The 27,742-nt window shown below is 44.7% G+C and overlaps 1 protein-coding gene across 2 annotated transcripts in view; it reads right to left on the minus strand.

Moving 5' to 3' along the window:
* Window positions 1-1,041: 1,041 nt before the first annotated feature.
* Window positions 1,042-27,742, minus strand: part of DENND1C (DENN domain containing 1C) — a 110,963-nt gene continuing 84,262 nt past the window's right edge. Inside the window, exons 18-22 of one of the 2 annotated variants that reach the window (XM_040346650.1) lie at window positions 26,075-26,131; window positions 16,551-16,658; window positions 8,888-8,946; window positions 5,165-5,366; window positions 1,042-2,175 (exon numbers count right to left, since the gene is read on the minus strand). In XM_040346650.1, coding sequence (XP_040202584.1) covers window positions 1,210-2,175; window positions 5,165-5,366; window positions 8,888-8,946; window positions 16,551-16,658; window positions 26,075-26,131 — 1,392 coding nt within the window. In that variant the 3' untranslated portion in view covers window positions 1,042-1,209. Of the gene's footprint in view, window positions 2,176-5,164; window positions 5,367-8,887; window positions 8,947-16,523; window positions 16,659-26,074; window positions 26,132-27,742 lie in introns of both variants that reach the window. The other variant, XM_040346649.1, reaches the window with a different exon arrangement.

The raw sequence follows: 27,742 nt of genomic DNA on the forward strand, positions 1-27,742 counted from the left end.
CGTCACACCTACAGCCACACCCCCCTACAGTTGTAAACACACATTAGGTGACACATAACCCCTTCAGCGCCCCCTGTGGTTAACTCCCAAACTGCAACTGTCATTTCCACAGTAAACATTGCATTTTTTGCTGTGAAAATGACAATGGTCCCAAAAATGTGTCAAAATTTGTGCGAAGTGTCCGCCATAATGTCACAGTCACGAAAAAAAAAAATCGCTGATCGCCGCCATTAGTAGTAAAAAAAATTTTTTTTATAAAAATGCAATAAAACTATCCCCTATTTTGTAAACGCTATAAATTTTGCGCAAATTTTGCATTTTTTTTTACCAAAAATAGGTAGAAGAATACGTATGGGCCTAAACTGAGGAAAAAAAATGTTTTTTTGTATTTTTTTGGGGAATATTTATTATAGCAAAAAGTAAAAAATGTTGCATTTTTTTCAAAATTGTCGCTTTATTTTTGTTTATAGCGCAAAAAATTAAAACCGCAGCGGTGATCAAATACCACCAAAAGAAAGCTCTATTTGTTGGAAAAAAAGGACGCCAATTTTGTTTGGGAGTCACTTCGCACAACCGCGCAATTGTCTGTTAAAGCGACGCAGTCCCGAATCGCAAAACCTGGCCTGGTCCTTTAGCTGCATTTTGGTCCGGGTCTTAAGTGGTTAATAATAATGATAAAATCAGGAGATATACATTACCATTTACAACCAAAAGAAAGCCCAATTTGTCCTGAAATAAACACGGTGTAACCTACCTGGATGCACAAAGTAATTAATGGCAAAACGCTTGTATGACTATGTTTATCACGGTGTTACCTCATTTCTGGTAGGAAATATAGCATATGCAGTTGTATGCTGTACACCGTTCTACTACTGAGCACACTCTCAGGCTTCTTTTCTTTTTTCTCCTGTAATTTTCACCACCAATTTGCCTTTCTTCGTGAAAAACGGAATGAATATTATTGCAATAATAATGACGTCCCATGGGGGTGGGAAAATGCCTAATTTTACCATCATTGTGTTAAAATATCAGAGTGGTCAATGTTTTTATAATATTGCAGCATTGCCGTATATTAAATTTTTATTTACAGTTAACATTCATTTCATTAACAAAACTGCTTCTTATATGTAATATAGTTAGGCTATATGTTTAGTATAAGTCACTAGGGAAGTATATCATGTATCGTATTATTAACAAAGCATATAATATTTACTGTAAAGAGTCAACCTCAAACTTTTTCTTTAGTTCAGAGACTTTAGGCAGAGGTGATGCCTTCAACTCTGAAGACACTGGAGAAGAAGCCATTTCGTGTTTCATATCACTCATACTACCTTTAGGACTTACTGGGGTTAAGCCATCCTGTGCCCAAGTAAGGGGTATGGTGGTATCAGATATTGGGCTTTTGGGTATTTCTAATTTAGGTGTACTCTGCGTCCTAAGAAATATGGGGCCAACACGATGTATTGAACTGTTGGGTTTTGGGCTGCTGTATACCTGAGATTTAGGTCTCTGGGTATTAAATGAGTGAAACCTGGGTACGACTGTCTCTGCTTGTTCAGAGTCTTTCTTAGTCCCTGTCCAGACCATTCTGGGGTCAAGAGTCCCAGCCTGAAAACGAGATATCACCGATCTAACACAGGGCCCAGTTACGATACGTGAAGGTTCACTTGAAGCTTTTCTTACTGGTGTAACTTCTTGAGGCACCAATGGCAAAACAGTCTTCAGTTTTTCGTTTTCATCTTTCAGGGTAGGACAAATTTCAGGCTCTGGGTATGGCGGAATTATTTTGAGCTCACTTGTGATTGAAGAAGTCTTTGAAATGACTTTGGGAGCAGGAGATGCGACCTCTGGAGAGAATACAGATTTTTCTGTGATGAAGGAAGAGACATCAGGCTTCTGGGAAGTTGCGTCTACAGATGATGATGAAGAGATGTCCTCTTTGGTCATTGAAGTTGTGTCTAGAGTGGTGTCTGGAGTGGTTGATACAGTATCTGATGCGGCCACATCCGTAATCTGTGAAGCATAATCTGAGGCATTTGATATGTTGTCTGGAGTAGAAGAATTGTCATCTGGAGATTCCAAGTTGTCTCCAGTTCCTTCATCAACTTCTGGAAGGTACCACAGGTCTGAATGTCTTGGATGGCTCATGCTGAGCCGCAGATCTTCTTCACTAGACTGGTATTGGAAAGGGGAGAAGTCATAAATTATAAATCAGTATGTATCAGTACATAAGTAAACAGCTGGCACAAGACATACAAGGACATAACCAAAGTAGGTAAAGGTAGCAATCTGACAGATTTGGAGTGTTTTTTCAGAGAAGAGAGGGCAAACATTGCCAAGCCAAGATGTGCCAAGCTGATAAGACTCATACCCAAAAAGACTGAGTGCTGTAATAAAATCAAAAGGTGCTTCAACAAAGTGTTAGTATAAGGCTGTGCACACTTATGCAACCATATTATTATTTTATTTTTTATTTTTACTTCCCTCCACCTAAAAGATTTCAGTTTGTTGTTTAACCACTTTGGACCCGGGCAATTGTAGAATGATGGCTACAAGGTGGCTCTACAATGCCGGGAGGACGTCATATGATGTCCTCGGGCCTCCGGCCGCTGGGGGGCCCTGCTGCGTCACTCAGGTGCTGATGCGCGTGCCTGGCGGCCAGGTGTCCGCCAGGTGCCCGCGATCGGCAGTCACAGAGCCAGGGACGTAGATCTGTGTGTGTAAACACACAGATCCACGTCCTGTCAGGGCGAGGAGACCGATGTTGTGTCCCTTGTACATAGGGACACCCATCGGTCACCTCACCCAGTCAGTCCCCTCCCCCACAACAAGATTCACCTAGCAGGGCACACATTTAACCCCTTGATCGCCCCCTAGTGTTAACCCCTTCCCTGCCAGTCACCTTTATACAGTAATCAGTTTTATAGCACTGTTCCCTGTATGAATGTGAATGATTGAATCAGACTTATATAGCCTCTAGTCTAGGCGCTTTTTGCAGCCAGTGTCTTCCTGGCTGGTGCGGTCATTTACCCCATAGGATCTCGACACGCTTGAGACACACAGTCATACACGCATATGAATGGTCCCAAAAATGTGTCAAAAGTGTCCGATGTGTCCGCCGTAATATCGCAGTCCTGACAAAAATTGCAGATAACCGCCATTACTAGTAAAAAAAAAAAAAAAATGTCATAATCCTATCCCCTATTTTGTAGGCGCTATAACTATCACTATATCACTATCACGGCTCTCCTGACGACGCAATAGCGAAACGCGTAGAGGCTGTCTGGGCTCTCCTGACGACGCAATAGCGAAACGCGTAGAGGCTGTCTGGACACACACACGGAGGGTGAAGCATACCAGCACGCAAGGATCCCTTGCAGCAACACATGTGGAGAAAAGCGGGGTACGCACACCTTCCAGGACGCCATTTAAATGCTGGTCAGCGGCTTTTAACGCTTGACACTACCAAAGACACTCAGTGCCGGTCAGAGGCACTTTATATTGATATCTTGTAAAAGGGAAAAGGAGGCAACACCCACTGACGGACAAAGAAAAGACACCACTTTGGGGCCTAATATTATCTGGGGTCTGGTGAGTGTTGAGTTTAACCATTGGTGATGGTTGCACATCTTTGTCGGGTGGAAGAGATAGCGGCACTTTTCTGTATACAGCACTACCAACATTGAACCTTTTGTTATACTGGAACCCATTGTATAAGAGCAAGATTGTCTGTCATTGGACTATTTTCAGTGCAGCTAGCACATTGCACATTCCACTGGTTGTTTGATAATTATTTTATTCTTTGACATTTTTTGGTATTATTTGTTTCCAATATCAGCTATTGGACAATTCACGGTGCAGTTGGCACATTGCACATTGTGTGTTTGTTTTTTGAATATTTTTATATATATATATTTTTTGTATTGTTTGTTTTCACCATTTAGCCGGCTAGTAGTAGCAACAGTAGCCATTTTTTCCTTCACAGGAGCACTGTGGCATATTGATGTGTATGCCGACACACTAATTCATATCTGTGATTCAAGTTTAAAATTACTGTGTCACACTTGCATAAATTATATTTTTATAGATTGTTTGTATTTAGGTTATCTACACCCAATATTGGGTACATTGTGTCCCTGATATATATATTTTTTCACATATGGTTGATTGTGTATTATATCAGTCCACAGTCCACACCTCCAGAGATCAAACCCTCTGGATAATTAGATCAGCGCAGTAACATTTTCCTTTTTTAACTATCACTATACGCTTATTGCGTTTTTTTTTCTACCAAAAATATGTAAAAGAATACGTATCGGCCTATACTGAGGAAAAAATTATAAAAAAAAAATGGGATATTTATTATAGCAAAAAGTAAAGTGTTTTTTTCAAAATTGTCGCTCTTTTTTTGTTTATATCACAAAAAATAAAAACCGCAGGGATGATCAAATACCACCAAAAGAAAACTCTTGGGTTAGTGTTAGGGTTAGGGGTTAGGGTTAGCGTTTGCCATTGAAGAATATGGCTAGGACTCAGGAATTGGAACAGGGACCTCCACCAAAGGTCAGAAGGAGGGTTCCCAGAGGTCAAAGGTCGTGGCTGACCCACCCCCACCAAAGTGTACCGCCTACCCCAACTAAGTTGGGGAATGAACAAGTCGGGGAATGAACAAGTCGGGGAATGAACAAGTCGGGGAAAGCATCTTGGGAGCCACGTCGCACGACCTCGCAATTGTCATTCAAAGCGTAACAGTGCTGAAAGCTGAAATTTCGCCTGGGCTGGAAGGGGGTATATGTGCCCAGTAAGCAAGTGGTTAACTGAGTTGTACAGTTCATGGGTCACATTAAAGGTGGAAAAAGTTCTGAAATTATTTATCTTTGTCTAATTTTTTTACATCACAGAAACCTGACATTTTAACAGGGGTGTGTAGACTTTGTATATCCAATGTAGCTGTAAATTAAAAAAAAATCCATGCCACTAGTTTAGGCTGATTTACAAAAGCAGAAAAGAAGCAAAAAAAGTAAATTTTGTCGTGCAAACCAATCAAGTTTCAACTTTCTATCCCGCTTTAAAAAAGAAAAGCATTTAATCTGATTGGTTGCTTGTTATACATCTTTTTATATGTTCATAGGTTAGGTGGGAGGACTGATTCTGTGACGCTCACCTGTCCAAAGTACTGACTGTCATCCAGGCTAAAGCAGTCCAGGCTGTGAGCCCCATACAGAGCGCGCTCCCTTCCAGGTGCTCTTGTGTTCAGGGTTTCAAATATTTCATTGAGAAGATCCATGCCGTCATCAAGAAGAGGAAAATCATTCTCTTCAGCAGGACTCGAGTCCACGTCTTCACTTGTACCATCTTCTCCATATCTGACACAGACAAAACATTACGTGACTACAAGTGTAAAAGGACCATCTGATTGGCGCTAACTTGCATTCAAATATTTGGGTGGTATTAAAGTACGCAGGGGCTGGGATACTGTAATAAGATATTACAGGGGGAATAAGACACTCAGGAGCCGGGTTACTGTAAAAGGATACAGTGCATCTGAAAAGTATTCACAGCGCTTCACTTTTTCCACATTTTGTTACAGCCTTATTCCAAAATGGATTAAATTCATTATTTTCCTCAAAATTCTACAAACAATACCCCATAATGACAATGTTAACGAAGTTTGTTTGAAATCTTTGCAAATTTATTAAAAATAAATACCGTATTTGACGGCGTATAAGACGACCCCCTAATTTTCCAGCTAAAATGTTGGTTTTGGGATATACTCACTGTATAAGACGACCCCTCACTGTGCCATTATTACATGTCTCACTGTGCCATTATACATGCCTCACGGTGCCATTATACATGCCTCACGGTGCCATTATACATGGCTCACTGTGCCATTATACATGCCTCATTGTGCCATTATACATGCCTCACTGTGCTATTATACATGCCTCACTGTGCCATTATTACATGTCTCACTGTGCTATTATACATGCCTCACTGTGCCATTATTACATGTCTCACTGTGCCATTATACATGCCTCACTGTGCCATTATACATGCCTCACTGTGCCATTATACATGCCTCACTGTGCCATTATACATGCCTCACTGTGCCATTACACATGCCTCACTGTGCCATTATACATGCCTCACTGTGCCATTATACATGCCTCACTGTGCCATTATACATGCCTCACTGTGCCATTATTACATGTCTCACTGTGCCATTATACATGCCTCACTGTGCCATTATACATGCCTCACTGTGCCATTATACATGCCTCACGGTGCCATTATACATGCCTCACGGTGCCATTATACATGCCTCACTGTGCCATTATACATGCCTCATTGTGCCATTATACATGCCTCACTGTGCTATTATACATGCCTCACTGTGCCATTATTACATGTCTCACTGTGCCATTATACATGCCTCACTGTGCCATTATACATGCCTCACTGTGCCATTATACATGCCTCACGGTGCCATTATACATGCCTCACGGTGCCATTATACATGCCTCACTGTGCCATTATACATGCCTCATTGTGCCATTATACATGCCTCATTGTGCCATTATACATGCCTCACTGTGCCATTATTAAATGCCTCACTGTGCCATTACACATGCCTCACTGTGCCATTATTACATGCCTCACTGTGCAATTATTACATGCCTCACTGTACCATACGGTAATGAAAAAAATCCCATGTACATAAGTATCACAGCCTTTGCTCAATACTTTGTTGAAGAACCTTTGGCTCCAATTACAGCCTCAAGTCTTTCCGAGTATGATACTACAAGCTCGGCACACCTATTTTTGGGCAGTGTTCTCCCATTCTTCTTGCAGGACCTCTCAAGCTCCATCAGGTTGCATGGGGAGCATCGGTGCACAGTTGTTGTTTAATTGGGTTCAAGTCCGGGCTCTGACGGGGCCACTCAAGGACATTCACAGAGTTGTCTCATAGCCACTTCTTTGTTACCTTGGCTGTGTGCTTAGGGTCGTTTGTTCTGTTGGAAGATGAACCTTCGTCCCAGTCTGAGGTCCAGAGGGCTTTGGAACAGGTTTTCATTGAGCATGTCTCTGTACATTGCTGCATTCATCTTTCCCTCAATCCTGACTAGTCTCCCAGTTCCTGCAGCTGAAAAACATCCCTACAGCATGATGCTGCCACCACCATGCCTCACTGTAGATATGATATAGGCCAGGTGATGAGCAGTGCCTGGTTTCCTCTAGACATGACGCCACTCAGGCCAAAGAGTTCAATCTTTGTTTCATCAGACCAGGGAATTTTGTTTCTCATGGTCAGAGAGTCCTTCATGGGCCTTTTAGCAAACTCCAGATGGGCTGTATTGTGCCTTTTACTGAGGAGTGGCTTCCTCTGGCCACTCTACCATACAGGCCTAATTGGTGGAGTGATGCAGAGATGGTTGTTCTTCTGGAATGTTCTTCTAGGTGTAGTTGCATGTTAATGGCGGCATCTCGATGATGATCACAGGCCCTCTCCAGATCTCCCACGCGCTGCTCCAGGGCCGCAAATGAAGAATCTCCCGATGTCACCCTGTCTGAAAGGGTGGAAACCTCAGCCTTCACCTCCTGGAAGTCCCTCCTATGCGTCTCCTCCAGGCGGAGGATCAGCACCTCGATATTCGACCTGGTGGAGAGGGCCTGGAGCAGCGCACGAATGTCGGCATCCATCTAGTTCTCCTCAGGGTAGTGTGCAGGTGCCTCCATGGTAGTCAGCGGCGAACCGGTACGCTCCGGCGAGCTCGTCGGGGTAGCCGGGATAGTATCCCATGCACTGCAGCCTTGGGCCTCCTCGGTGTCGCCACGTGGGGAGCCTTGTGGTGCAGTTGCTCTGGCGCCGGGGGAGGGATGCTGTTTCTGCTGGAAGTAGCGGTGTTTATCTCTGTTTGCAGTGCTGGAACGGGTCACCCTGGTTGCTGCTCTCGGTCTGAGTTTTTTCGCTGATTGCATGACGTTAATCCACAGGTCTAAGCCGGCAAGGACGGGTCAGGACCGGGAGCTCTCAAAAAAGACAGCCTTACTTTGCCATGTCCAGGCCACGCCCCCTTATGGAATGTTCTCCTTTCTTCACAGAGAAACACTGGAACTCTGTCACCCTGTCTTGGTCACCTCTCTGCCTGAGGCCCATCTCCCCCGATTGCTCAGTTTGGCCAGGCGGCCCGCTCTAAGAAGAGTCATGGTGGTCCCAAACTTCTTCCATTTAAGGATGATGAAGGACACTGAGCTCATTGGGACCTTCAATACTGCAGAAATATTTCTGTACCCTTCCCCAGATCTGTGCCTCCATACAATCTTGTCTCGGAGGTCTACAGACAATTCCTCATGGCTTGGTTTGTGCTCTGACATGCACTGTTAACTGTGGTGTCTTATATAGACAGGTGTCTTTCCAAATCATGTCCAATCATCTGAATTTACCCCAGGTGGACTCCAATCAAATTGTAGAAACATCTCAAGGATGATCAGTGGAAACAGGATGCATCTGACCTCAATTTTGAGTGTCATGGCAAAGGCTGTGATGTACATGTGATTTTTTTATTTTTAATAAATTTGCAGAGATTTCAAACAAACTTCTTTCACGTTGTCATTATGGGGCATTTTTTGTAGCATTTTGAGGAAAAATATTGAATTGAATGCATTTTGGAATAAGGCTGTAACAACAAAATGTGGAAAAAGTAAAACAGTGTGAATACTTTCCGGATGCACTGCACATTTTTAATTGTTATTGTATGAAAAGGTAAAGCACACATTTGCTTATGCTTGCATGGGGAGTGAGGTGCTGTCATGTAATCCTTGTTATCATTATGTTGATGGGGCATTCATTGCTGGTATTGGGTTGTTTATTATTGCCACTCACCTCTGACATTCCCAAGAGTCGCTCTCCGAATATTTCTTCCCCGGTCTTCTGGGACGGGACTGTGAAGGCAATCAGAATGCTTTACACTGCAATAGGCTAGAACAACATCCTTCATACTGCAATAAGCTGAAGTAAAATTGTGTTGGATTCAACTTCTTTGTCTTACTGAAGAATTAAGCTTCCTGTGGATGGCACCAAGTCAGCAGGTGACCAGAGCCGGAATGAAATCATTCAGTGCCCAGGGCAGTCTGCCCTTCTGCCCACCCCTTGTCCCAGCCCTGCAGGTTACCATACTGTTTGGACAGACTGGGTCCAAGTTGGTATGTCAATGTATAAAGTGGCAACAGAACAAGATGTATTCATGGACCTAATATTGTGCATCCTAAAGGACTAAACAAATTATTTGCATTTGCATTTATTTTTGTAACATTTGTGTTTTTTATTTTTTTTATTTCTGTATATATTTTTTACTTTTTTTTATTATTTTTAATACATAATTATTTTTGTTATTTTGCTCCTTCACAAACAGCAGTCTAAAGCCTCATACACATAGGGCTAGATTCAGATGGCCCGCAGTAAGTTTGTGCGGGCGTAGCGTATCTCAGATATGCTACGCCGCCGTAACTTAGTGAGGCTGGGGCTGGATTCACAAAGAACCTGCGCCCTAAGTTACGGCGGTGTAGCATAAATCTGCCGCATAAATTACGCCAAATTCAAATTCTGAAGAGGTGGACGTGTTTTATGCAAATGAAACATGACCCCACGTAAATGACGTCTCTAACGAACGGCGCATGCGCCGTCCATGAACGTATCCCAGTGCGCATGCTCCTAATCACGTCGCAAATAGTCAATGCTTTTGACGTGAACGTAATTGACGCAAAGCCCTATTCGCAAACGACTTACGCAAACAACGTAAATGACGCAAAATTGGACGCTGTCCCGACTTCCATACTTAACATTGAACACGCCTCATATAGCATGAGTAACCTTACGCCGGAAAAAGCCGTACGTAAACGACGTAAAAAAATCCGCCGGGCGGATATGCACCCTAAGATACGACGGCGCAGGAGACGTACGCCGCTCAAATCTTAGCCTAATTTAAGCGTATCTGGTTTCCAGAATACGCTTACATTTACGATGGCGTAGATTCAGAGTTACGATGGCGTATCTACTGATACGCCGGCGTAACTCTCTATGAATCTAGCCCAAAATTGGATTTTCATTGGATAAAGCGTAGGACTTTTGTTTGAAGGGCATTGGCCATGAACTTATATTGCATACAAACTGCAAATAATTTACGGCCAACAAACACGAAACTACGTGTTTTTTCAGCTCTTTAGCGCCACCCTTTGGGCAACTTCTGCTAATGTTGTGTTATGGCGAGCATTGCTTCTGAGCATGCATGTTTGTACTTTGGAGTTTTGTCCGAAGGACTTGTGTACACACAATCGGATTATCTGCCAAAACACATTTGTTGGCGAACAATTTTAAAGCATGCTATCCAACATTGTCCATGGAAAATCCGAACAATTGTCCGATGGAGCATACAAACGGTCGGACAACAGCCTGTCATCACACAATTCCCGTTGGATAATCCGATCGTGTGTATGAGGCTTAAGGATGTGTTCTGGATGCGAACAACCTGGCTGTATTGTCTGGCTAGAGTGTGTTTGAACTCTGAATTGCCCAGTGTTCCCCTAATTGTATTGTCAAATACTTTTTTGTTAAAGCGGGGGTTCACCCTATATAAAAAAAAAAAAAAAAAAAATTTCCCTCTAGCATTAAATCCGGCATAGTAGCGCGAGCTACACTATGCCGGTCTTAATTTTTTTTTCCCCCGTACTCACTGTTATAGCGTACATAGAAGATTCCGGGGAATGGGCGTTCCTATGGACAGGGAAGGTCATTGACGGCCGGCCGTGGCACGTCACGCTTCTCCGGAAATAGCCGAAATAGGCTTGGCTCTTCACGGCGCCTGCGCATAGCCTGTGCGCAGGCGCCGTGAAGAGCCGAGACCTACTCCGGCTGTCTTCGGGGAGCGTGACGTGCCAGAGCCGGCCGTCAATCACCCTCCCTCTTGCTAGGAACGCCCATTCCCCGCGGCAGACGGAATCGTCTATGTACGATATAACCGTGAGTACGGGGATAAAAAAATTAAGACCGGCATAGTGTAGCTCGCGCTACTATGCCGGATTTTATGCTGCATTGTTGTTAAGGAGGGTGAACCACCGCTTTAAGCTCCAGGCACAAAAACTTTAATTTTATTCCTTGCAAACAATATAAATTCAGTTTGAGTGCACCAAATTCCTTTACAAGCTCAGATATTGCCTAGTAAAAGTAGTGATGACCTCATCGGTGTGCTGTATATAACATGGGCAGAGGGCAGAGCTGTGGGAGGGACCCAACAGGCCCCACCCACCTTAGGCTGTTGGCTTAAATCGAGGAGGGGGCGGAGACAAGACCAGTCACCTTGCACAAAGGGAGAGAGCATGGGTTGAGCGGTCTTTATTACAGGAGCTCATGCACAGAGGGAAAGTCTCACACTGGATTAATCCACAGATCTGGAAGAAATACACAAAGCACACCAAGGGGTCTATTTATAAAACAATCATTGAACTGTCCGGGGCGCCGGACCAACAGGTCTCTTCCATATACGTCACCCCCTCACAAGCACGTGACCACATCCCGAGGCCCCAATTGGCCAGTTTTATATTGTCCTCGGGGCGCAGAGCACGGCGCCCAAAACCCTCCCACCCTGCGATACCAGCAAATTGGCATTGGCTTCCCGGCCAATCAGGACAGGAGGCCGAAGACCCAGAACCCGGAAAGAAGACCGGGTCAAGACAGAAGTCGCAACACCAGGCACCAGGGTAGCCGTGACAGCTGGAGGGTTCCGCCTGTAGGGTGAGTGTGGACCTCAAGGGGGCCTGCCCGCACCCCCCCAAAATCTGTATGTCTTGCCCCTGTATTTCCTTTTTGTACTTTCCTATCTTTGATACCTCATTTATGAGTCATTGAAAATCTTGATGAACGTGCCATGCTTGTCAGCATATAATATTAACATTTCATCTTTTTTTTTTCTGGTGACTCAAAATTATGGCATTTATTCCTAAAATGATGGTTTTTAAAAGTCAAATGATTAACTTTTTTTTTTCAAAACGTGACTCTTAAAGTAATATTAACTTTTAAAAAAGTGAATCATTTTGTCATTTCTCAAAAATGTGTACGGGGTTCACATAAGTGTTTTAGTACTTTTTATTAGAGGTTTTAATTTTTTGTGTCTTAATAAAATATTAATCAATTTAATTAATAATAAATGTTTTTTTAATGAAATTATATTTTAAGCTTTTTTATTTTATTTTATATAAATTTGTGTTAATGAATGTATTGGGACGGTATTGCACCAATGGGGATTTTTGTGCCAATACTGTATAAGCATTTGGGGAGGTTAAATTGACACATTTTTTTTAATGACCTTGACCAGTCCCCAAATTACTTTATTATGGTGCAGAAAATAATGAAATAATATGGAGACCAGAGGGATTCTGCATTTTATGTGATGATGTAAGATTGTCCATACAAGTCCCACTATTGGAGAGCAGAGCAACAGATTTTTGGCCACCAGGGGACTGGGGACTATGAATTTTGGTAAGTCATCTTCTGTATTGCAAGCATTTTGCTACATTAGCTGGGAAAGGAGGACATTAATAGGTATTTTATGTATATCTGGGGTTCTACTTTAAATACATGCACAAAAACCTTCTTCGATTGCAGCTTCTCTTATTACAACACTGGGCCTGATCAGGTGCAAGGGAAAGGGAGGAGGTAAGCCGCACATCCGTCCCGTTCCGCAGTAGTATCAGAATGTCAGAGTGTCAATCTCAGCCTGGCTCCAACCAGGCCACGCCCCCAACGTGTTTCGCTCCACCCCCGGGAGCTTAGTCATGTAGACAGGTCTACCCACTTAGCAGTCATTATTAGAGTGCCTGCAAAGCCTACATCAACACATATAGGGCAAAGACAGGTATGATTTGTATAGATGTTGGCAAGCCCACCCTGTTTTATTTGTTTCTGTTTTCTTTGTCCATCTTGACATCCATACCAGACCCTCATCAAGGATAAGGGTCTGGTATGTATTTATAGGGGGAACCACAGACTTTTGCTTTTAACATCTATATCAGACCCGTGTCTGTTGTGTTTACATGGTCCTCCCAACGTCCATGCAAAAATCAAGAAAAAAGTGTGCCCCCCCCCCCCCAAAACAAACAAAAAAAAAAATTCAGCCTTTGGGTCTCGTATGGATTTAAGAGGTAACCCCATGAAAAAAAAAAAAGAAAGAAAAAAAAAGTGTAAAGTCTTTCAGAATTCCACACCAGACCCTTATTCAAAAATGTAGCCTGGCAAGTAAAGAAGGGGGTTGGTGAACCATACCAGACCACATCCCTCAACATGGGGGGACCTTAACAATAGCACTCTTATGCCACCCATGTGAATGAGTAGGGGTATATAGTACCCCTACTCATTCAAAAAAGTGAAAAGTAAATAAAAACACAAAAAAACTAAATAAATATGTCCACTTTCAATTATGCCATCAAGCGATGCAGATCCAGGCCAATCACAGCGAACGCTGCCTGCTGACCCGATCTGCTCCCGATGACTGCTCACCTAGCGGCAGATTCGACGATTGACAGCTGAGTTAAAAAAAAAAGTGTGGGATTTTCCTGGTGACGTCATTGACCAAATATGAACATGATCACATATGGTCAATGACATCACAGGGATTCCTCTTGGCGAGCTACCCACCCCGCCATGTTGAGGGCATGTGGTTTCATATGGTTCATAAGGTGAGGGGGCATATGCCGGTCCTGTCACCTTTCCTGGCCTGTCAGGCTGCATGCTTGGATAAGGGTCTGGTCTGGAATTCTGGGGGGACCCTGTACTATATTCTTAATTTTTGTGCGGGGTTCCCTTTTAAAATCTATACCAGACCTGATGGTTTCTCCCACATTTTAAAAAGCAGTGCCCCTCCATGCCATTTGTTTGGCAATTTCTTGTCTGTTAGCCTAGAAAATGGCCATTACCGTTTTTTAACATTTAGCTCCAATTGATTTCAATAGGGTTTGGATTCAGCATCTGAACTGTAGTCATGTTCACCGAACCGACCTAAGACTGAACCCAGGTAGGTTTAGCTCATCCCAAATCCTTATATATACAATAGAAGACACTACTTTTCTCAATAGAACTAACTTTTTTTTTGAACGTTCAGTGGGAAGATCTGCTCTTTCTATACCTACTAGGAATTTGTTCATTGTTTGGTCCCAAAGTAAGTTTGGATCAACACTGACTATATGTTAATATGAATGCTGAACATTAAGGGCGTAGACCAGGGGTCTCAAAGTACCGGCCCGCGGACCGGTTTTAAATGGCCCGCAGGCAGGGCGGGTGCCGCGGAAGTGTAGATCGAGGTGCATGAAGAGTAGCGCAGGAAGCGTCTGTCATAAGTTCACTTGTCTCTCATGTCACACTGCTACTCCCCGGCGGCCCCTCCTCTCTTCTCGTCCATCCCCATTTGCTTGTGACATCATCTGAGATGGACGAGAAGAGAGGGGGGGGGGGCTGCCGGGGAGTAGCAGTGTGACATGAGAAACAAGTGAACTTATGACAGACGCTTCCTGCGCTACTCTGCCTTTGAAGAAAACAAGTAAATGCTGACCTGTGCCCTGGTGTGCTCTCATGTGCCCTGATGTGCTCTCATGTGCCCTGATTGTGCCCTAATGTGCTCTCATGTGCCCTGATTGTGCCCTGATGTGCTCTCATGTGCCCTCATGTGCCCTGATGTGCTCTCATGTGCCCTGATGTGCTCTCATGTGCCCTCATGTGCCCTCATGTGCCCTCATGTGCTCTCATGTGCCCTGATGTGCTCTCATGTGCCCTGATGTGCTCTCATGTGCCCTGATGTGCTCCCATGTGCCCTGGTGTGCTCTCATGTGCCCTGATTGTGCCCCGATGTGCTCTCATGTGCCATGATGTGCTCTCATGTGCCCTGATTGTGCCCCATGTGCCCCAATGTGCCATGTGCCCTCATGTGCCCCATGTACCCTCATGTACCCTGATGTGCTGGGCTCTGTACATCAGGGTACCCTGTGCCCTGTACCCTGATGTGCCATGTGCCCTGTCCTGATGTGCTGTGCCCCATGTGCCCTGATGTGCTCTCATGTGCCCCATGTTCCCTGATTGTGCCCTGATTGTGCCCTGGTGTGCTCGTATGTGCCCTGATATTCCCCATGTGCTCTGATTGTGCCCTGATGTGGCCCATGTACCCTGATGTGCCATGGGGCACATGAGAGCACATCAGGGCACAATCAGGAAACATGGGGCACACCAGGGAACATGGGGCACATGAGAGCACATCAGGGCACATGGGGCACAGCACATCAGGACAGGGAACATGGCACATCAGGGTACAGGACATGCCACATCAGGGCAAATCACATCAGGACAGGGTACAGGGCATGTGCCCTGGTGTGCTTGTATGTGCCCCATGTGCCCTGATATGCCCCATGTGCCCTGATGTGCTCTGATTGTGCCCCATGTACCCTGATGTGGCCCATGTACCCTGATGTGCCTTGTGCCCCATGTACCCTGATGTGCTGGGCTTTGTACCCTGATGTGCTGTTTCATGTGCCCTGTACCCTGATGTGCCATGTGCCCTGTCCCGATGTGCTGTGCCCTGATGTGCCATGTGCCCTGTCCTGATGTGCCGTGCACCCCTATGTGCTGTGCTCTGATGTGCCCTGTACCCTGATGTGCTGGGCTTTGTACCCTGATGTGCTGGGCTTTGTACCCTGATGTGCACTGTGCACTCATGTGTGCTGTGCCCTGGTGTGCTGTACCCTGATGGTGAGTGGTCAGTGTGTAGTGTAGTGTAGTGGTCAGTGTGCAGTGTAGTGGTCAGGGTTAATAATGCGTTCGCTGACACCAGTACTGTTTTTGAAGTTTGAAAGTTTGTATGCGGCCCCCCATGGGATATGGAAACTTGTCTTGTGGCCCTCAGGTAATTTGAGTTTGAGACCCCTGGCGTAGACGAACATGACAGCTTCCGACTGTCAATGGTTGCTAGGGAAGCAGCGGGTGCATCCACCCGCCATGTCCTTACCAACCACTGACATCACCTGACCCATTTACTTTACATGGCTAGGAATCCTTGGCCACGAAGAATGGAGCAGGGTACATCATTGCCTAAAAATGGCCACTTGATGGGTGTCTGAAGGAGTGGGCATTGCTACACAGAATGTATTTGCATGCAGACCACTCTAGATAACTCACAAAATGCTGAGACTCCATGATTGAATGAACCAAAATACAATGAGCCAGGGACAGTCAGGCTGGTGGAAAAAGGACTTTATGGTCTTGGAAGTCCTTTTGCCAGGAAATATGGCGGGCTCTATTTGTCTTGCTGAAGCTTATAATGCACATTGCGAGAAACTCGCAGTGTGCAGTAAAATCAGAGAAAGCCATTTCAGTACTTGAGAGGAGGCTGTACAACTGTGCAAGACTGAAGGGCCAGCTCTAAATATCTTTATCTGAAGTGTTAAATTGGTGAATGAGAAGACATGCATTAGGAGGAATATCAAACCTCAAAAAGAACAAGACTTTTTTTAACCTGTCCAAAGTGCTGTGTGATTGGCAGCCGGTGCTGCAGTCTGTCGTGGTTTTGCGTTGGAGAGCCATCCGCTTTGAAGGAGCCCATACGTTGGATCTGGTGCTGGTCCTGGGGGATAGAGATCAATATAACTGTCAGATCAAACATGGCTGCACCATTAGGGCTCATGCACATGCCCATAATGAAATCCTGATCATTGATGCCGAATGCAGATGCAAATCTTTCTGGCAGATATTTGCGCAAAGATCCTGCATAAAGATGCATGAATTGGTCCATAAAGGGTTCACGCTTATACGTGTGTAGACATCTGTATGGCATATAGAAGTAAAATTCCATTGCATTACATTTATGTAAGCTACTTTAAATAAATGCCCTGCTCAGAATTCTTATTACAGGGGTTGTAAAGATACATGTTTTTCACCTTAATGCATTCTATACATTAAGGTGAAAAACATCCGAGGATTAGCAGCCCCCCAGCCCCCCCGTTTACTTACCTGACCCCTCGAAAATCCCACGCCGTGAACGTATTGTTGTAGGTTTGAACAACCACAACACTGCACTCTATATATTGCTACCTGCACAGGATCCTGTCCATCGTTGGTTATGAGACATTATAATTATTAATATACTTTTATTGCACTGATTTCAGGAAACCTTTTTTAGGTATCCTTTCACACTTCCTAACACTACCAACTTAGTCGTTGGGACACCATTAGTATTGTGGTATTGTGCTATTCCGGGTTGTCTATTTATTATTTATTATTTTTTGTATATTAGTACATCTGTGACACTTTCACTCAATCACACAGGAGTACACTCATGTTCTTCACCCACCACTTGCTGACTCCTGCAGCATTGTGACCCTTGTTGCCTGCACAGGGTCCTGACCCTTTTTTTCATTTTTAAAAGCCTTTGTGGTTTTTCCTTTTTTTCTGATTTAATATTTTATTTTATTGATGAAGAAGTAAAATAATACAATGTACATCAAGAAGTACTCAGTACATACTATTGAAAAAAAATCAGCGATCAATAAATAATGAAGATACAATCCAAACTTCAATATACATCTTAAGTTAATCTAGCACCATAAAGAGAGAGTAATAAAAATAAATATCAATATCCCCGTAGGAGATCTCCTGCCCAACTATGTGTAAACTGAGCTGAAGAGGGGCGGGGATCCAAATCAACACTTAACGTACAGAGTCTCATCCGACACCCCATAAAGGGAACATACTGTGTCGGATAAAGGGGTAGCACGACTTAATAATGATGAGAGACTTCTGTGACCCTAGATAACCTAGGACCCCGCCCGAAGTGTGGAGAAGAACGCTAGGCCTCCCGTCCCATCCCACGGGATGTGTGAATATAAAGACCTCCCACTCCCCACCAAACTCTCCCCCTCCCCCAGGGCGCTTCCCTGAAAGTGTTGTCTATTAACAGACTGGTCTAATAACTAAATCATACATCTCGACGAGGAGATTGTACCAAAGATAACAGAAAAGGAGGGGATATAAAGAGAGAAAGGGAGAAAGAAAAGAAAAAAAAGAACAGAAAGATAGAACAAATGAGAAAAGAGTTGATTGCCAGTAGGCCAGTTAAGTACCTGAAGGGGACGGTGCATGACCCGGCGATAGGGATACACCAACGTGTCTGGCCCAAGGCTCCCATATAGCCTCAAATATATCCCTTGTATTAGAGATAGAGCTGACCATTTTTTCCTGTGTCATGATCCATGAAATCTTCCCCTTAGCTGCTAAGAACGAAACCCTAGGTTGCTTCCAGGCCGCCGCCAAAGTGGTTTTAGCTCCTATGAGCATGAAAGCTATCAGTTTTTGTATGGGTTTGGAGACCCGAGGAATTTCAGAGCCTAGCAGAGCGATATGCGGAGATTTCGCCACCGGTACCCCCGTGACTTTTCTGATAAGGCAGAAGATTCTATTCCAAAACCCTCTGATTCTAGGGCACTCCCACCAGACGTGAAGCATCGTGCCTTGTGTTTGGCAGTTGCGAAAGCATAACGGGGAAGACGTAGGAAACATAGCAGCCAACCTACTGGGAACCAGGTACCACCGCATCAGAACCTTTATGTTAGCTTCAGCTAATGAAGTATTCACTAGACCTTTGAAAGTTTTCAAACCTACCCTGTGCCATCTATTCAGGTCCCAGTTCATCCGCAGGTCTCTCTCCCATGCCTCCATGTATGAAAATTTTGTGGAAACCTCAGATAGTGCTATATATATTATAGATATTCCCCCCTTGTGTTCCGTCATTTGTTTACACCAACTTTCGTAACTAGTAAGAGTTGCGTGCCTGAAATTGTCAGACCAGAGGGGTGACACGAAGTTGAAAATTTGGGTGTATCGGGCTCTTTCCGAAAGAGGTAAGTCAAGTGTCCTCACACAATGTTCCAGTGAAAGTGGGCCCGTGGCTGTCAAAAAGTCGCCTATTCTATAGATCCCTTTGTCCAGCCACCATTGGAAAGCTGAAATGTCCATCCCTATAGGAAACTGAGGGTTGAGAAAGATCCTTGTCAAGGGCCTAGTCTCCGAGACTAAAGAAGGAAGGTGTCTCAGACCATCCCAGAGTCTAAAAGATTGCGACAATGTGGGGGATAGTATTGAGGGTCTAGATTTTTGAGGAGACCAAAAAAGGCTCTCTATTGAAAGATTAGGGATCGCCAAACCCTCCATATCTATCCATTCTGGTTTTTCACATTCCGCAAAAATAGCAGAAAATTGTGCTAGTCTGGCAGCTTGGTAGTATTTAAACAGATTTGGTAGTCCAAGACCTCCTTGTGTTCTGAGCCCATAAAGGACATTTTGTGCCACTCTATAACCTTTGCCCTCCCAAACGAATTTCAGAATTTTACTCTGTAATGATCTGAGTTGGTCTTTTTTTAACCGCTATTGGTAGAGATCTGAACAAGTAGAGTAACCTTGGTAGGAGGGTCATTTTGACTGCGTTAACCCTACCTGTCCAAGAAAGTTTGTGTCGAGCCCACGTCTGTAGATCTAGTTCTAGTTTCCGAAATATAGGGGGATAATTAGCCTGGTATAGATGTTCAATTTTGGTTGTGAGGTTTATACCTAAGTAACGAATGGATGATTCGGCCCACTGGAATTCAAAATAGGGTTTCAAGTGATTGATCACTGAGATGGGGGTGGAGATGTTTAAAGCTTGGGATTTAATCCAATTCACCCGCAAACCCGAAATCTTCCCGAAAGACTCAAGTAAGCTGCAAAGGATTGGAAGAGAGGTGATCGGGGAGGAGACATACAGAAGCAGGTCGTCTGCAAAGAGAGCGCATTTATGGATTTGGGAACCGCATGATACCCCCCTAATATCAGGGTCCGACCTGATCGCAATAGCAAGTGTCTCAAACGCTATTGCGAAAATCAAGGGGGACAAGGGGCAGCCCTGTCTAGTACCTCTAGCAATGCTAATGAAGCCCGAAAAAAATCCCTGCAGTTTGACCCGTGCACTGGGTTCAGAGTACAGAGATTTCAACAAACCCCGGAATTGTTCACCAAAGCCCCAGCGCCGCAAAATCTCGAAGAGGTAATCCCATGAAAGAGAGTCGAACGCCTTTCGTAGGTCTAAAGAAAGGAGCAGTCCTTCCTGCCGCGGGTTCCCATCCCAGCCCGACTGAAGCAGAGAGATAATATCGATTGCTCGCCTAACCTGGTCAGGGCCCTGTCTACCAGGGACGAATCCAACCTGGTCCTTGTGGATATATATTTTTATAAAAGAATTTAACCTGTTGGCTAGTATCTTGGTCAATATTTTTAAATCATTATTGATTAGTGAAATGGGTCTGTAATTCTCAACGAGCTCCGAATCCTTATCCGGTTTGGGGATGACTGAGATGAACGCCTCATTTAAATTTGGGTGCATGGATCCGCCCTCCCTCCCCCGTTTTGAATTAAAAAATTTAGTGAGGTGAGGGGCTAAGGTTTCGCAGAAAGTCTTGTAGTATGGGACTGAGAAACCATCTGGTCCAGGGGCCGAACCATCCTTAAGTCCCCTAATTACCTCTAAAGTTTCTTCTGTGGAGATCGGTGCCTCCATCAAGTCTACATGACTCTCCTGTAGGTTCGGGATCACTAACCGGTCCAAAAAGGAATTGATCTCGGAATGACTGGCCATCCCCGACCCCCGATAAAGAGAGGTATAAAAGGATTCAAATTCTTGCAGTATGCGTTTAGGATTAAGGGTTGTTGTCCCGTCCCTGGTCTTAATCTTGGGCAGAGCAAACGTACGGAACCTCGGCGAGAGCTTGGTGGCTAACATCGTGTTCATTTTGTTCCTGTATAAATAAAATCTAGCGCTGGACCAATTTAACGATCGTTCCGCCCTAACCGTCAAAGCTAAATTTAAAGCTAGTCGAGCGGCATCAAGCTGTGGGACCTGAACCGTCGTCTGGTCCTTCTTATGTTGTCTGCGCAGGGTTAAAAAATCTTTCTCAAGCTTCATCACCTCCGCAGACTTTTCCTTCTTTTTTTTAGAGGCTATCTGGATGATCCTGCCACGAATGGTAGCTTTATGAGCTGCCCACAATATCTCGGCCGAGGTCCCTTCAACGCTGTTAAACCCAAAATATTCCCTGATGGCCCCTTCAATCTCTAAAACCACATTAGGGTCATGTAGTAAAGTTTCGTTTAATTTCCAGTGTGATTTGTGAGGATCTGAGTTTTGAGTTTGTAGCGAGCAAACCACCATGGAGTGGTCCGATAGGGCTGTGTCCGTTATGTTAGCTTTCGTAATCAGGGGAATATGTCTAGCAGATATAAATATATGGTCAATCCTAGAGTACGATCGCTGCGGATGAGAATAGTGGGAGTAGTCCTTTTTGTTTGGATTGAGTTCCCTCCAAATGTCTACCAGGTTATGCTGATATATCAGTTTTGCTATGTGTGAGCTAGCTCTAGTTGGGCGTGTCAACGCTGTAGCTATGGGTCTGGATTTGTCCAAGCTTAAGTCAAATGCAACGTTGGAGTCTCCTCCACACACTATCATTCCCTCCAAGAGAGGAACTAAGGTATCAAACATAGTTTTAAAAAATTCGGTCTGTCCTCTGTTGGGGGCGTAGTATGAAATAAATGACACTAGAAGTCCATCCAATTCCCCCTTAACCAACAGAAATCTGCCATTAGGGTCTCTGTGAGTCAGGAGCGGATTGAACTTGCAGGATTTCGCGAAAAGGATAGCCACCCCTCTCGTTTTATCCTCGGCATTAGCCAGAAAAAATTGTGGGTATTGCGCATGAAGAAAGGATGGTGTGTAAGTGACCGGGAAGTGTGTCTCTTGTAATAAGACAACTGACATCCTCCGGGAATGGTAAGACTGAAACACCTTCCCTCTCTTGACGGGCGAATTCAAGCCCTGAACATTGTGTGAGGCAACTCTAACCAAGTTCGGCAAGGTCAAGTTATGTGGTGAAGTCATTGGGAGAACAAAGTGGGTGCAATTTGGAACTTACCCCATCGACATGGAGGCATGGGAGACAGCAAAGCGGAGCAGGAGCGGAGCCGAGGCCTGGAATACTATGGATAGAATGACGTATGCACAGACTGGCAATCAAGGAAAAAAGGTTAGTGGGAAGAAAGATATAAGAGCAAACAAAAATAGAGATAATACATTTCAAAATATAAAGTATGTCTTCACAACGAACGTGGAAGGGATAAAGATCCATTCCACCTTCGTCAGGCGAACCAGTAACGTAGCCCTTAACTCGGACTACAGGACCAAACCCTGACAGCGACAAAGTCCCCGTCCAGGAATGATCTGAGGCGCAAGGCAACTGCCTCGGCCCCTATCAACCCTTTAGAGTCAACCAGGAAACGGAAGCATATCATGTAACACTCTAAAAGTATACTATCACGACACATGAGAAAAATATACGGATCACGGTCAGTGCGGAGAACATATAACTAGGAAACAAAACAGTCTCAAAAAAAGAGAAAAAACTGTATGGGGATTTCATGGGTCCCCAGCCACGGATAGGGTACCCAGAACCATTATACCGAACAGGTATAATATCCTCCGTTAGAAAACACCAAGCGGAGGAAAACTCCAGAACAGTGAGCGGAACCGCTGTGATGATTAGTTCAGGTCTTTGTGGTGTCTTTGGTGCGTCTGCTTTTGCTCGTGTGCCAAGTGGGGGATAAAGGACTTGCCGGGGTGGGCCGTTTGGATGGACCCGGTGGAAGATTTGACGTGTCCATTGCTGAGTCCAGCGAGATCAATTTTAAGGCTAGCAAGATTTTTTCTCCTTCAGATAGCGTGGTAAAGGCGTGAGTTTTGCCCTTGAAGGCAAATTTTAAGGCAAACGGAAAACCCCACCAATATTTGATGTCCTTTTGAGACAAAATCAGCAATAAGGGTTTCAGCGATCTGCGTCTTTGTATAGTAGCTGCAGAAATGTCAGCAAAAATTTGAATTTCCTGACCCATGAAGGATATGCGGGGTTGCTGACGGGATGCCCTCATGACCTCCTCCTTCACCGAGAAGTAATGGGGTTTTACTATGATATCTCTGGGAGATCCATCCTTTCTCAGGGGGCCCAGGGACCTATGGGCCCTGTCCAGCTCCAGCTTGTGGGGTGTAATGGCGGGAATCATGCTTTTGATGAGGTCCTGGATAGTTTTGGGAATGTCTGTAACAGATTCAGGGAGGCCCCTCACCCTAAAATTGTCCCTTCTGGAACGATTCTCGAGGTCGTCGATTCTAGTAAGGGCCACGTCTAGTTGCTCCTGAAGTGATTGTATTTGGTCAGTGTTCTGGTTAGTTCTGGATATAGTGATGTCCAATTTATTTTCTATGATCTCCATCCTGGAGCCCAGATTCTGGAAGTCAGCATGTATTTCCTTAGTAATGTTAACTGCTGTTTGGGCTAACCCTCGTTCAAGTAGTTCAGAGAACTTCAAAAAGAGCTCCCCTGCATTCTGAGGTATTTCTGATTCTGAATGACCAGCAGCCCTGGAGACTGGTGAGGCCTGTATTACCCCTTGAGCCTGGCCCGTGTAGTGGAGCAGTGTGGGGTCTGACTGGGGACCTAAGGCGGCTGCTGAGGGTGCCAGGGAGCTTGGGGAGTCTTGGACCAGTAAAGAAGGGAAGTTTAGAATAGCAGGGGCGATCACTTGCCTCAGGTCACTATTTCCTCCTGCGTGAGGTGTTTGTAGCTGAGGCGCGGCCGCCATCTTGGAATCGGCCTGGGTTTCTAGCGCCGTGTAGCTCGCCTCCAGGCCCCTCCGGACCGCTCCGCTGTACATGGGGGGCTCGACCGAGCGTTCCCCAATCTAAACCGACCCTCCGGGGTCTTGGCACCGCCGTGAAACCGGTGCTAGGGCTGACGTGGGGCCGAGGCAGAGCGGAGCTCCTAGCTTACGCGGCCATCTTGGACGCCTCCGCGCATGCGCCTCAGTTTTTCCTTTTTTTCACGTATTTTGTTACATATACACTTTAATTTTAGTGCTCTGGATCATCACATATGTGACACGCACTCTCACTGTCACACATTTGTCAACCACCATCTATGTGGCAATTAAAACCTATTGGCATTATTAACGGGTAATCTGAAGGTCTTACATCGCCCACTGTGTGGTATACCAAGGGGGATTCAGTTCATTGGACCTACCCCTTATCCAGATTACCCAACACCTGTTTTGTATACAGGGACTTTGATCATCAGCTGGTGATCCAGTCTACTTTGCAGCGCCACCATCCCTTCTCTTATGCACTTTATCACTGATCCCTTCACTGAGATCATCCAGGGAGGCAGCAGCACCATCACATCCTAAGCGCGGATTCTTATATTTGTTGTTATAATCCTTCATACCCAGTGGATGGATCCTTCATGATGTGTGAATCCATGTTTGACTAGGCTCCTATACCATGGAGTCTAGATATCCGGTAAGGGCACATCTTGTATTATCACGGTGCAAGGTGCACTTGGGTGTATGGTTGTCCATCATCTTTGGATACGATCACAAGGATTTCATCACATCTATTTATTTATCTTTATATGGACTCCTTCATGGACTGACCATTGTCACTTATATTTACATCTATCATCACTCACACAGTGTGGCAATTGTTGTTTTATATGTATTTTACACAAATAGTTCTGTTGTGTGATTGCCAGCTGCTTTTTTGATCACTCATTCACACTGTCACCTGCGCAATTACCATCACCCCTTTTTTTACCACATGTTGGTAAATGTAACATTGATTTCTTGAATATATTCACTGATGTTCGTGTGATAGGATTTTCAGCTGAAGAACCAACAGGTGTTGGTAATTACAATACTTACAGGATCCCTGCTGGGTCTTTCAAGGATTTCCAGGATTCCAAGGACCTCCAAGACTTCCAGAAGTCTCAGAGAGTGTGCAACAGCACACACTAATGATGCTAGGCCTTTCCTCTGACCAGAAGGGTATTAAAGCACCAGCCACTGAAATAGCCAGTACTGGGTCCTATCCCCAGCTACAGCGCTATAATATTTACCTGCCAGCTGCCTATTTGTTGCCCACCCGGATTTTCATCTGATTACTCTCTTGCTTGCCAACTACTAAGACCCTTTCCTGGACCTGACTACTCTCTTGCTTTCTACATGCCAAGATCTCTGCCCGCATCGGACTACTCTCCTGCCCGATGTCTTGCGAAAAGTTTCCACATTGTAGCCTTCTTATTCCAGCCTCCACTTGTTGGGGAAATTCTTTGGGACACAACCTGGTGCCAGTTTGAAAAAAATAAAATAAGGCGGTCACTAGGGTCTCCAGCCCATCATCTCCGTCACTTAGACCCCACACCATGGGTGAGCCCGCATTAACTGCCAGGGGCACCAACAGTGAGTCAAACAACAGAAAATGGGGGCGAATTTATATACGCAAAAAAAAGCTTTTGACAGTGTAAATGAATTAAATGCTCATCAGATTGATTGCATTATAAATATGCCTTAGTGTACAACACCTTGGTATAAGCTCTGCATTTAAAAGGATGCAGGCATCAGGATTTGCAGTAAGTTCATAGATGCTAGGGGCAGCATGGCCTTGTTTTGCTATTTTATCACATTATATGTGTTTCACCATCTTTTTTTGGATAGCATGTGGAATGGTTGAAGCCTCTACCAAGTTTTTAATTCTGCTTGTGTCCCTACAGGGGACATTTCCTCTCGTTACGTATCCTGGTGATCATTGTTACCAAGAGAAAAAGTAATAGTGCACATTTCCTTAAAATTTTTAGAAATTTCCATTGACATTGTGTTGCATTAACAGGAGAGGAAACCCCCCCAAAGGGACATACAAAGCAAAAAAAAAAAAAAAGATAAAGTGACCCAATAAAAGGTTTAAGAGGCTATTGTGTGCCATTCCTGCCCAAGGAGAGGATTTCCACTAACTCTGCTGTGTCATTATATTCATAACCTTCAGAACCTACCAAATAGAGAAAGAAAAAGCACACAAGGGTTGGAAGGCATAGGGAGCTTAAAGGCTGATCCCTGACCAACTGACCCCTGAATTCTTACCTTGTGTTTAATGCGTTTCTTCATTCCCTGAAGACCAGTCTTGGCTTGACCCTTTGCCTAGAATAAAATCAAACCAAAAATGACACCTCCAAACACACCAAAGCCAAGTAAAAGAAAGAGGGGTAGTGTAGGCGCCGCCTCTGGCCCATCGAAATTCTGCCCACGACACATATTAAGACAAATTTGCACTCATTTCTTGCAACTCTCGTCTGAAAAATAGCATAGTCAGAAGGTTTGAAGTAAGTAGGCACCTGATTTTCCCCTTATTCCTAACATTTGCCCTGGTTATATATTTAATTTGATACGAATACAAAGGAGTGAAAATATGAGTTTCCACAGATGTGGTGGAGAAAACTGACCCCACTGAGTCAGGGTAGTATGCTGAGCTAACAGGAGCGCTTAATAAGGTATTGTTGTGTTAATTGCTTTTTTTGGTTGGGTTGTATGTGCTATTTAAACTGCTGTGCTGCCTGCACTACTTAATTAAAGTGGAACTCTGCTTTAAGGCTTCCCCCCTCCTCTTTTTTCAAGAATGGCACCTTTGGGGGTGGGGGTGGGTAATGGGTACCTAGTTTTGACAGGTACCTGCTCCCACTTCCGCTCCGATTGCCTAGGCTCCCCCCTCCCTACTCACAGTCTTCTGGAAGTTGTCACAGGTCCCAGAAGACTTCAGGACCATTCACAATCCGCAACCGCAAGCTGTCACAGCTGGGTGCCCACAGTTAAGATGTCGGGACCAGGAACCCGCAGGCTAGTGAAGAACTAGCCCAGGTGAAGATTGTGCTGGATCATGGGACAGGTGAGAAACTGTTTGTTAAAAGCCAGCAGCTATAGTTTTTGTAGCTGCTGACTTTTAATGTTCACACAGAAAACTGGAGAACCTTTTAATGCTCAGCAGAGGTGGTGGTACCTAAGTGGTAAGGGTTAACTCTGCTGGCCAGATTTTTCCAGGCTTTTTAATAGGGACTGACCTCTGCTGGGGAAGACAGTTAAAAGGGGAACATTGCTCTATGCATGGGAAGGGAACAGGAGCTAAACTGGGGTGTAATGACCACTCTGCTGATTAACTATCCCTTGCAGGAGCCCAGTTGGGGTTCCAGGGATATGAAATTGTGCTGCTGAAATGGACTAATGGACTAAAGACTTCCTCACCTGTTTAAGGTATGACTATCTAATGGGGCAAAAGGGAGAACCAGGGGCAGAACTTAGGGGCACTTAGAAGATCATGTACAGGAATATGTATTGAAGATGTCTTTGAGAACTGTTAATTTGTTATATTTAAACTACTTCAAAGCAGAAAGTTGCTGTTAATTCATTGCAGGGCTCTCTTAATGCATGGACACCTCTGGGCAGTGCCCAGGGGCCCCCGATGCATGGGGGCCCCATCATAATCTTGCATTACATCATACTTGCCAATTGTCCCGGACTTGACAGGACAGTCACACTTTTACTAAGATGTCCCAGGGTGGCCATGTCCCAGACAGCATCCCGAAACCTGCAATGTGCCCTCCTGATCCAGTATTGTGCCCTCCTGACTCCTCATGTACTGTTACCTTCTGCTTCCCCTGTGCTGTGCTCTGGGTATTGATTTGTCTTGATTTTTTGGCATGTATTCTTATTTTTTTTTTACATTGATTTTGTTGAAAGTACTAGCAAATACACGGTATG

The sequence above is a fragment of the Rana temporaria genome, chromosome 3, assembly GCF_905171775.1.
Source record: "Rana temporaria chromosome 3, aRanTem1.1, whole genome shotgun sequence".
Lineage (NCBI taxonomy): Eukaryota > Metazoa > Chordata > Amphibia > Anura > Ranidae > Rana > Rana temporaria.